This window comes from Paramisgurnus dabryanus, chromosome 11 (genome assembly GCF_030506205.2).
Source record: "Paramisgurnus dabryanus chromosome 11, PD_genome_1.1, whole genome shotgun sequence".
Taxonomy (NCBI): Eukaryota; Metazoa; Chordata; class Actinopteri; order Cypriniformes; family Cobitidae; genus Paramisgurnus; species Paramisgurnus dabryanus.
The window spans coordinates 5366684-5379152 of NC_133347.1; the positions used below are offsets into that span (position 1 = coordinate 5366684).

The 12469-nt window shown below is 37.8% G+C and overlaps 1 protein-coding gene across 1 annotated transcript; it reads right to left on the bottom strand.

Moving 5' to 3' along the window:
• Positions 1-3830: 3830 nt before the first annotated feature.
• LOC135730379 (4-galactosyl-N-acetylglucosaminide 3-alpha-L-fucosyltransferase 9-like) lies at positions 3831-12144 on the bottom strand. Its single transcript, XM_065248284.2, has 3 exons — positions 11869-12144; positions 5737-5770; positions 3831-5172 (listed from the first exon to the last, which is right to left on the bottom strand). The coding sequence occupies exon 3, from the start codon at positions 5153-5155 to the stop codon at positions 4061-4063; it is 1095 nt and encodes a 364-aa protein (XP_065104356.1). The 5' UTR covers positions 5156-5172; positions 5737-5770; positions 11869-12144; the 3' UTR covers positions 3831-4060.
• Between the last annotated feature and the right edge of the window lie 325 nt (positions 12145-12469).

Consider the following 12469-nt stretch of genomic DNA (forward strand, 5'->3'; position numbering starts at 1 on the left):
CCTTAGCTGTTATAAAATGCACTGGTAACCCACTGTTTCTTGGGGTTTATTGCTTTAATACAACACTTGCTACCCAGTCTCACAAAGTTTCGTGATATAGTCACGTATTTTTTTGATTCTTTTTTCGTGCTATTATCACGAAATTTCGTGTTTTTTCGTGATCGTATAACGAATTCCTGTTTTCGTGTGATTATCACGTATTGGTTACTCAACTGCTTTTTCCTATTTTTAAACCATTGTCGCTTCGGTTTAGGGTTAGATTTGGTGCTTGCATTAGAAAGTCACTTTATATATTGGTTTATACTATTTTTTCTGATTTATTTTTTTATATGTCGCCTGGCGTTGGGGTTAGAGTTGGGTTTGGTTAGGGATGTCATTTTATGTAAATCTAACCCTAAACCGAAGCGACAATGGTAAGAAAATAGGACAAAACAGTTGAGTAACCAATACGTGATAATCACACGAAAACAGGAATTCGTTATACGATCACGAAAAAACACGAAATTTCGTGATAATAGCACGAAAAAAGAATCAAAAAAATACGTGACTATATTCTCTCCGAGTTTACCGGTATTTTGATACTGTTGTAGGAATGATATCTTAGTGGTAAAAAAGGTACGTCACTGCATGTGTGAACAGCACAGTTTGGTTTTTACTGGTAAATCCATTCAGGTAAATTTATGGTAATTTACCGAAAATTACTGTGTGAAAGACTATTGAGAACTGGAATCTTAGCCTAATGGCCTAAAACATTTCTACAATTTCAATCCTCCAACTAGTCATATGAAAGGTAGTCTCAGCCTCAGACGTCACGGCCACAGAATGTTGGCTAAATGCCTGATGTTTATTGTACACTTTCCTGGAAACCCTGTGGGAATATCGAAGTCGTCTTTTGATTTGTTGAAATAAACCAGATTTCCAGGAGATGTGTGTGTCGCAATTAGTTTCGGCCCCTGGAAAACAAAGCTCTGACGTTCCATTGAGGAAGAGAATCAGTCTTGTTCACGATGATAATAATGAGCAGTTATCATGATCAGCTTAACATCGGATTCTCAAAAATATGCAAAGCTCGTGACATAGATTCTCTAAAAGACGTCCAAGAGTTTAGCTTGACACAGTTAGTGGAGTCAAAAAGTTTGGTTCTCCTGATTTGCTTGTGTGTGTTAAAAAGTGAAGAGATTTGCTTCAAACAAATGTTTACCAGGAGCATCTCATTGGTGTGGCTGTTAATGAAGTGCACAACATGTTCTAATGTTGTTTATGCTATTCGGTTGGCAGGTTATTTTAATAACTGGCTTGTTGCCAGAGTCTAAAACGTGATGCTAGACGAAACAAACCGTGATTGGTTGTTTGATATGTTGGTCAAACAGCCTCATGGGCGGGCTTAGTCCAGCAAAGCAGCGAAAAACACCAGACCTTCAGTATTGAGGTTCTGGCTACGCAAGACTAAATAAAAGGTAGATTGTTGTCTATCTTATGTTTCATATGTAAAAAATGAAATTTGATATTTACAAGTACTAATATCACCAACGTTACATGCATGGCCAGAAATATCAGTTTCATCTCTTTGTTGAAAGATTTATGTTTCTGTGGTTTATCTGTCACAGGGTATTATACACTCCTGGCACAGGTTTCGGCTGATTTGCGTTGGCACGGAAGAACATTTGGGCACGCATCATTATTGTTAAGATATAATGGTGAAGGGTGTGAAAAAAAACAAGATTTCCACAGACTTAAGACGTCCTAATGTAACCATACCGGCCGGATGACAGATCAGCTTTAATTTGTGCTTGACATTTCTAATCTAAACAGAACGACTCTGATCTCAAAGAGTCTGATCTGTGAAAGGCTATAGAGAACTGGAATCTTAGCCTAATGGCCTAAACTCCAGATCGGATTGGCTGACGCATGCGTTGCCGCTTGAAAATGTGAGAAATGTTCAACTTCTGCATCGAGCAACGGCAGTGACGTGGCGCCGACGGATCCACAATTCAGTTCGCCAACGCTTTAAGCATTAACACTTACGTCCTATGTGAATGTACCGTAAGAAAGGATGTGTTAATTTTTACACATTGTTTGGTTTTATGCTATTTAACATATTATGTGTTATTTTAACACATTGGGCCCTATCTTGCACCCAGCGCAATTGACTTTGTCAGTGACGCATGTATCATTCGTGTTTTGCACCGGCGCAAAGCGGGTTTTTCCCTCCACAGACGCAAGTCGGCAAACTAGGGAATGAACTTGCGCTCCCTGGGCGGTTCAGCGCAAAAAAGGAGGCGTGTTGCGGCGCAAACCATCCCTGATGATATTTTGCAGTTTCAAAAAACAATTGCGCCACTGACCAAAAAAAACTAGTCTAAAGTCAGTGGTGCGTTGCGCGTAGTTCATTTTGCTGTTTTAAGGGCGCATGCTTGACCATAATGTATAGCGTGCACAACGCGCATACACTTTGCTTATCTAATCTACACAGATTATTTTTGCAAATCATGAATTGTTACAATAAAAAAATATTAACACATGACATAAGGGAAATCATAGTGGTGAGCATTGTGGTGATAGTTTTAATTTATTTTGTGTGGCTGCGTTAAAAAATTCTCATGCAAATAACGATTAAAATATTTTCATAAGTTTGTTGTGTGGCTGTATTATGTTTATTTTATGTAAATAATAATTAAAATGTTTTCATAAGAAACCTTAAAGGAACAGTATGTAGGATTGTGGCCAAAACTGGTATTGCAATCACAAAACGTGTTGCTAAAACTGGTACTGCAATCACACAGCTGGTGGCCAATATACCAAACGACAACATAAACATCAGTTGAGGGCTGCAACTCCACTTTTTAAATGACAATATCCTGGCCAGACCGCTGTTGTGAGTGATAGAAGTATTTGAAATGAAAATGATTTCTTAATGTCTAGTGACATTTCAGGGCCATTTAATGATTAATTGATATAAATTTCTTACATACTGTTCCTTTAATGTATATGAACTTGATTTGTAAGTGGTTGAACCTTGCTTGCGTTTCTTGGGTCCGATTTCAAAGCCCCCAAACGCTTTCAGCGGTTGGGGTGGACGCAGCGATGAGGATGCCAGCTGATGAGACAATTGTGGCTATTTCCTCTCACGCCTGTTTAACCTACGCTGATTTGGGCGGGTTTCTCCTATACCCTTCCAAAGAACTTCTCGTTCTTTGACTGCTCTTACAAGAACGTCGGTCTCCTCGGCTGTGAACCGCTCCTGGCGTACGCCTGGTAAATCCGTCATAATAATAGCAACCCGCCATGGAACTTGCGCCCTTGTGTTTAAAGGGAATGTTGGATAGCGTTCTGATTGGTTTATTTGACGTTACGCCCAAACCACACCTATGAATAATGAACCTACTTCAGACCAACCCCTTATTGATTTGCGCCTGGCGCAAGAGTTATTTCTCCCGCCGGGAAAATAGCAACAGCGCCCAAGATCCGCCCACAAAGTCACTTGCGCTTTGCGCTTCGCACTTGCATTTCAGATCGTTAAAATAGGGCCCTTTGTGTTGATTTTGTGCCCTTTTCTGTGTATTTCCTTCAAACTCTGGTTCCTAGAATGCTTTGCATGAGGGTGTTATTTTAGTTTTATTTTGTAAATATTTTATGTTATTTTAACTTTAAACAAACTATTGCCTGTAAATGACATACATTTAAAGAGCACCAATTATCAGATTCACGATTTTATATTTCCTTTGGTGTGTAAGTATGTGTTAGTAATATGTTTAGGATATGCAAAAGGTACAAATCCCAAAGTAAACAATGACACAAGTTGTCGTTTCCAACGTAAATCTCTTTTTTTATTTTTTTTGGACCACAAACCACACATTTCTTTATACCAAATACACAAAATAATGTTATTTTTAGCAACAAAATATGTAATCTTTACATTATATCTCCAATAAGTTGATTTCTACAGAAATTTGTTGTAGTGTATTTCGAGAGTCTGACATTATTTTGTTCAATGATATAAAATCCTTCACCAAACTCCGGGCAGTTTGTAACCTCAAGTCTGCAATACGAAATCATTAAATTAATTGTTGTACCAGTCATAGAGATCATGTATTTCTTTATAGTCTTTATGCGTTGCTATATATTCACAGGCCGTGCAGATGGGCAGATCAAACTCTTGTTGCTGTAGTAAATGAGGTTGAGCTGAGAAATGTCTCCTCCAGTTAAAGTACCTGCGATACGCTTCATCATCCAGGTCCAGACGGATAAGATGTTCTGCTAGGGACTTTGCATTTGGAAAGTCATCCACATGAATAAAAGCATCGCCTGGTACAAAGTTTTCATAGTTTTTGCGGGGAGGTCCCAGCACCACAGGTACAGTACCTACTGCCAGAGGTCCATTAAACTTCTCAGTGATGTAGTCTTTGTGGATGGAGTTTTCGAAGGAGAGATAAAATTTACAGCTGGCTATGGTGGAATAATAATCCTTGTGGTCCAGGAACGTCCCATAAGCCTTACCGTACATTTGTATGTAGATGTGGTTCTTAAGTTCATTGTAATAAGCGTTCCTCGTACCAACACCTGACCCGGGATTATTGTTACTTACTATCCAACAAACCAGTTTCTCCTTCTTGGGAATTTGGAAACTTTCATCAGGAGTTTTTCTGACAGTCAAGTGCAGCCTTGTAAAAATATCTGCGTCCTGTCTGTAGCTAAGTGTATGGTTAAACAAATTTTCAATACCTGGTTTTCTTGCCGTGTTAGTCGGTGATTCGAGGTTAAACCATATCCACTTCTGGAACGCGGGGCGAGGGGATGGTGGAAGGTTGGATAGGTCCCAGCTAATGGATTTGTGATAGATGAGGACAGCGTCTGCATTGCTGTAGAGCGATCTGTCGTCCGTCAAAAAACAACTGTCAATATTAAAATACGTTTGACAATCGTTTAGGTCAAACCGGAAGTCTTCAGGCCAGAACCATAACAATAGTATCGGTTTCTCTTTTGTTACTATATCAGGTATCGCAGTGTCATTCATAGGCTTGATGAGTTTTTCTGAGAACTGAGGTTGTTGAATTGGAGGGCAGTTGTTGAGGTATGAGAACCAGAACAAGACCACAATACATGTGATCACCACCACTGCAACCAGGCGCCACGACAAAGCTACATTTGAGACCATGATTGCCAATTTCTTTCCTAAAGAGAATAAAAACGAGGAAAATGAACTTTACACACTGCAAAAAATATATATTTTCAAGAAAAAAAAATCTTAGTATTTTTGTCTTGTTTTCAGTAAAAATATGTAAAAATTCTTAAATTAAGATGCTTGATAAGCAAAACGACCCAAGAAAATAAGTCTAGTTGTTAGACCAAAACTATCAAATGTAAGTGATTTTGTGCATAAAACCAGCAAATAAATCTGCCAATGGGGTAAGCAAAAAAATCTTGAACATTTTTCTTAAACACTAAATTCAAGAAAAAATCAAGAAAAATTAGCTTACCCATTGGCAGATTTTTTTTACTTGTTATATGCACAAAATGACTAAAATTTGATATTTTTGATCTAAAAACTAGACTTATTTTCTTGGGTCGTTTTACTCATCAAGAAAAAGCATCTTAATTAAACATTTTTTAGATATTTTTAATGAAAACAAGACCAAAAATACTAAGTAAGAAAGTCATTTTTTGCAGTGCAGTCTGTGATATGATTTATTTACATTTAAGCTGTACACTTGAAATGAAGGTAATGCAGCTCCTCACCTGTTCTTTGAGTTCACGATGAATTGAGAAATGCCTGTAAAGAAGAACAGAAGAGATCGGCTTAGTATTCCATTGCTGTTTGCATTTGCTTCAAAAACCAAAGGTTCATAGGCGATGAATGAAACTGATCGGTCTCGGTTCACTACGTGGATGAAACAAAACGTCATCCCACCACAGGTTCTTCCCTTTATTCTCCACAGTGCTCATAAAACCAGTTTGTCCAGTGTTTCTGATTAATCTTACAATAGGCGTGTTTGTTATATGAGGGTCAGAACAAGACTCAACTTCTAAAAAGCCATTATGGATTTTTTTGTGTTCTTTGTTTGAATTTTGTGGAGTTATAAATCACCAATACAAAAAGATAAGACTTTTATCTAAAAACAACTCGCGGTATCTTGCGTAACATCTGCCATTTTATTTTAAACCCTTTTCCTCGTAACAGATAAGATCATTAACAACATTTAAATACAAATACTTCCTCAAGGTACACAAACCTGGGATGCGTTTCCCTAACAACGACGTAACTCGTTGCTGAACGACCATAGTACTGTGCATCGTTGGAGAAACGAACTACCTTGTCACGACTGTTTCCCGAAATCATAGTAACTTTGTTGCACATTCGTCGTTTGAATCAACTCATCATTATATCAACTCATCTCTAGTTAAGATGAACAATTTGAAATGGCTTGTAAATCCAGTTGATCAAACTTAAAGAGGACATATCATGAAAATCTGATTTTTCCATGTTTAAGTGCTATAATTGGGTTCCCAGTGCTTCTAAAAACCTAGAAAATTTAAAAAGAACAACCCAGTAAATTAGTTTTGGTAAACCATTCTATGCAAGCATGTAAAAAAAGCGAATTGAAATTTCTCCTTAATATGTCAGAAGGGAATACTTCCGCCCCTTAATCTGTACTAGCCAACCCCTGCACTAACGTTTAGTGCAGAGATTACCTCATTTGCATTTAAAAGGACACACACCAAAACGGCACATTGTTGCTCACAATAATACATAATCAATTATCTGTGGTATTTTAAGCTAAAATGTCACATACGTATGTTGGAGACCTCAAAGATCTAAAAATTTAAAGTGACACTTTGTAGTTTTTCAACCTTCATAATATATTTTCAAGACCCTTGTGATGGTACATCCACTTAAAATAGGTTGAATGACATGTCCACCATAGACTGACGGGGTCTGTATCGCTTTTACTCGTACTTTTAAACTTGGGGTTTCGGGTAGTAACCCGAGCACAAAACAAAAAACTACAAAAATCTGCTTTACGGCATACGTCACTTTCTTCACAAATTCGGACGTGAGAGCGCAACTATTTATTTTCCTAATGTTTTTGTCATGGCCGAAGCAGCAACTTAAAAGAAACCCAAGGTTTTGTTGGAGGAGACCAGAAAGAGAAAAGGGGAGAGTGACAGAATGAAAAAAAGGACAATGATCAATATTGGGCCGTTCGTTTGCTGGCGTGAACTTAAGAAGGAGGAGGGGTTTCTGACTGATGCTGACTTGTCCCTCATGCTTTTGTACTAGTAAGTAATGTTATAATGCTTGCATATATAAGTCCTGTCTGGCACTCTTTTTTTACGTGAATTTTACTGGAGGCTACTTGGAGAGTTTAGATGGAGGGCCCTATCTTGCACCCAGCACAATTGACTTTGTCAGTGACGCATGTATCATTCGTATTTTGCAACGGCGCACAGCGGGTTTTTCCCTCCACAGACGCACGTCGACAAACTAGGGAATGAACTTGCGCTCCCTGGGCGGGTCAGCGCAAAAAAGAGGCGTGTTCCAGCGCAAACCATCCCTGATGCTATTTTGCAGTTTCAAAAATCAATTGCGCCACTGACCAGAAAAAAAAAGTTTAAAGTCAGTGGCGCGTTGCGCATTGTTCATTATGCTATTTTAAGGGCGCATGCTTCACCGTATAGCTTGCACAACGCGCACACACTTTGCATCTAATCTACATAGATGCAACAGTTCTTTTTGCAAATCATAAATTGTTACACTAAAAAATATTTATACACGAGATAAGGGGAATCATAGTGGTGAGCATTGTGGTGATAGTTTTTATTTATTGTGTGGCTGCGTTAAAAAATTCTCATGCAAATAACGATTAAAATATTTTCATAAGTTTGTTGTGTGGCTGTATTACGTTTATTTTATGTAAATAATAATTAAAATGTTTTCATAAGAAACCTTAATGTATATGAACTTGATTTGTAAGAGTACTTTGGGGTTGGACCTTGCGTTTCTTGGGTCCGATTTCAAAGCCCCCAAACCCTTTCAGCGGTGAGGGTGGACGCAGCGATGTCCTCTGCTGGCGTCAGGTCCTGAGGCAGATCCACCTCCCGTTACACGGCGTGCCCGATTTATGCTGGCAAGCTTGGGATTCCCCCGTACAAGGACGTCGGTCTCCTCGGCTGTGAACCGCTCCTGGCATGCGCCTGGTAAATCCGTCATAATAATAGCAACCCGCCATGGAACTTGCGCCCTTGCGTTTAAAGGGAATGTTGGATAGCGTTCTGATTGGTTTATTTGACGTTACGCCCAAACCACACCTATGAATAATGAACCTACTTCAGACCAACCCCTTATTGATTTGCGCCCGGCGCAAGAGTTATTTCTTACGCCGGGAAAATAGCAACAGCTCCCAAGATCCGCCCACAAACTCACTTGCGCGTTGCGCTTCGCACTTGCGTTTCAGATCGTTAAAATAGGGCCCGGAGACTTATATCACGTGATATTGTGGTGCCGTGGTGGGTTTAAATGTAAACTTTAACCAAGCGACCACCGTTACAACTTACTTGTAAACGTGAGCTTTTTTGGCGTTTGATGAAAATAAAACCCATTGTCAGAATTTAAATGTTGTTCCCCCACACCCCACATTTATATTAAGGTGACCAGACGTCCCCGTTTTCCGGGGACAGTCCCGGTTTTTGGTGTTTTGTCCCCGACCGGAGCTGTCCCCGGAAATGTCCCCGTTTTACAGTGTTCAAAGCAACCAACAAATATACGGAACAAGCCAGATCAACAAAGCCTGCAAAGTACCAGAGCAAGCAGCAGAGGGCGCTGCGAGCTATACAGATGTTTTGGTCGCATGACGCATGTCAGTCACAGATGAAGAATTTACGACAAGACATGAAGGCATCATCCAAGTTATCATCAATGAAGTAATCATCAAATATAAAAAAAATCAAAGTTATCAGGTTCAAGGTAACTAATTATTCATGTTAAATAGAAGTAACGTTAACGTTGTGAATGTACTTACTATAGCAGTGACTGAAGGGAGCTGTATTTTGCATTGCAGTTTTAAATATAATAGTATATTCCTGTGTTTCTTCGTCTAGCGCACAATTCCCAGACATCTACCACGTGCAGTGATTCGAAATAAAAATAATATTCATCTATACAATTACTAACTTAGTGGTGTGACGGATCAAATGCGATTCGCGGATTAATGCGCAAATTTAAATAGGGAAAGTTTATCATTTGCACGTGTTGCAAATGTTAACATTCAAGTGATTTTTAATGTAAGTCAAACTACCCAAGACAAAGAGAAAATGACTTCTGTAGCTCTAAAAAATAATAATTATATTTGATTCATACAGTAAAGACAGTGTTATTATTCATTTGATACGATTTATGTACCTAATGCTAATTTTAGACCTTACTTCTTAGACTAACTTCTTTTTATAAATGTTTGTAATTCCTTTATTTGTTCTTATGATTCGATCCGTGCCTCAAAACCTGTAAAGTGATCCGAACTGTGGGTTTTGTGATCCGTCACACCCCTAACAAGTACATATTGCTTAAAGACATAGTTAACTATTAAATAGAAATATTAAAACAAATGTATTTTGATTATGATAGGTTTAGGTAGAATAATGAAGGTGTGAAGCAAAGAAAAGGATGCAAGGAGAACATATATAAGGAGAAGCAAGTTATAGGAGAATAAGAAGATTGTTGCAAACATTTTGACAGAGCAGGGAGAGAAGGGACCATGGTCCTTTCGAAGAAACGTAAATGCCATTTTAATGACAATATGATGAAAGAATTTCCATATCTCGGCCCAGGTCTGGATGATACAGCAGTTCTTTGTACCATTTGCAATTCTTCATTTTCAATAGTCAGTGGAGGGAGAACATCAGCAGACAAAAGAGCATTGGTTTGCCGTCAGTTACCTCATTCTTCAAGAAGGTAGAGCCCTCCCACTAAGAATATGATTTAGCACTGAAGGAGGGTGTTTTTGCTTACCACACCATGCATCACAATCACAGTTACGGATCAATGGACTGCACAGCACAACTGACACGGAAGTTCTATGAGCCAAAGTTACCATGTGCTAGAACAAAATGTGAAGTAATTTTAAGTAATGTGTTTGCACCCTGGACAACTTCTCTGGCAACACAGGACCTAGATCAGGTTGAATATGCATCATTGTCCATTGATGCGTCCAACCATGGACTTGTAAAGCTGCTGCCAGTAGTATTCAGTAGATTCATTTTTTCACACTGAGGACAATGAATCTATTACATACAAACAATCAGTGATGCTCAGGAAATACAAAAAAAAATTATAATGAATGTAAATTATTATTATTTTGTTTTCTGGAAAACATGTATTTTTAGTAGCTTCATAGGGACGTTACTACATAAAAATTAAGATGTTTAAATAAAATAATGACTTAAACTGCACCCTTCTAAAAACTTTACATATGACATTACTTTTAAATGTATGGCAGAGGACTTCAACCTTTTTCAGGCCAAGGACCCCTTTATTGATATAGAGAGGAGGAGCAGGGACCCCAATACATGTGTCAAATAAAGACTGGATTTACATACTTTGTTAAGATGGTTACATTACAAATATATTGAAATAATCATTTTGTGATGCACAGTCTTATACTGTTAACATAATGCATAACATTATATTTACTGAATAAATTTTAAGGTGAAAACCTTTATTTTAATCAAGTTTTGTTTTTTATTATTAGTCTATTAATGGGATTTGTTGGATGCCTTCATTAAATTTTCAAAAAAAAGAAAAAAGGGACCCCTGATAATACCACCAGGGACCCCCAAAGGTCCCCGGACCCCCTGATGAAGACACAGTGAACAGTTTAATGGCTCATGAAACATTTAAACAACTATCGCAAAATATAAGTACTGACAGAAAACGTCTAGGTAACATCGTGCAGTATTAAGAAATAAACTATTATTTTCCAAAAAATTGTTTTCTCATTCCATAATTTTCAAAAATTTTAGATTCGGCAAGGTGTATGTCAACTTTTGATAGCATACTTGCCTTTATTTTAATAGCAATCGCATCTGACGTCGAACCCGAAAGAATAGCTGGGAGGCTAAACACACCTGTATAGCCTACAGGCATATATATATGCCTTCTATACCGTTTACAATAGGCTGTTCGAAACGTTTCGGTAAGAATACAAAATAAACATTAACAGTTTGCGTGGATGCTATAGAAAAACATCAGGCGCAGCAGGGTTTCTTTAGCCGTCCTCAGACATAAAGTTATCTCTTAACTGTCGTGTTTACAATGTACCAAGAAACACCAGAGAGTCAGTCTATACGCCGAACATCGCGATTCTATTTAATATTGTAAAATAATCTGGGTGGGGGACATCGGGTATATGCTGCAAAATATCATAATACACTTAATAAAAAATCTTCCAACTTAAGGACTTTTCATTTCCAATGCGCTTTAATAAGATACAGATATTTTGTTGTTTGAGGAAAAAGAATTGGGAAAAAAATAAACCCTTCCTGGTACTTTCATTCTAGGCTATTTCACAACATCGATCCGGACAAACCGTAATAATGTCTAGAAAATATAGTATTCATTCCTTATAAAGATAAATGCTTTTGGTAGCTACAATTTTCTAATGTAGGATATGTTATACATATATCTATAATCATATTAATGAAATAAATCACTTCATCTGATGTTTAATGTGAATAAAAAACGTATACTTTCGAAACTACTAAATAAATTGTTCTTGCGTATGTGCAGGTAAGGTACACGTCAGATCAACAGGCAGTTAATTTTTTTACATTTGTAAAAGTAGAAATGAATTATGAAAATGTATAGTTTAAACCTACCGGATTCTCACGGGTCTGAATCCAGCTTCTTATTCGGAGCTCCTTTCACCTGAAGATGGGTTCATTGACGCCATTACACATAAAAAGACGCGACCCTTCCGCTTGTTTCTTGGTTCTGGCTAGAAGGGATACAGCTAGTGCCAAATCTAATGCGGATCACGATCTCTTAATCCCGGAACTGTCAGCCCCATAGAGCTGCAGCAGAAAATACTGAAAGTCCTACTCCAGCGATATTGCTCAAGTGTTTATGATAACAATCATATGATTCATTAGTTAGTTGCTATGAATACAGGTGCCATCATGAATGACATGTTTGTCAGTGTTGCTTTTGCAAAGTAGTCCTTTAGTTACTTTGCATGACTCAATCCTGCAAATTGATTTTGCAATGGTGAGGCAATCAAAAGTCCAACTGATGGAAGGTTTGCCAAGAAGTGTCATGCTCCCTTGTAAAAGTATTGTTTGTATTTTCAAAATACAAAAATACAGTAGTTTATTTTGATACATGTTGTGGCTGATTTATTTTGTAGTTTATTTTGATACAATTAAAACTATGGTATTTGATATTTTATTTTAAAATTCATTTGGATCTTTGCTCAACCGT

Excerpts from the sequence above, each read along its gene's own strand:
- LOC135730379 (XM_065248284.2), bottom strand. The coding sequence starts at position 5,155 with ATGGTCTCAAATGTAGCTTTGTCGTGGCGCCTGGTTGCAGTGGTGGTG.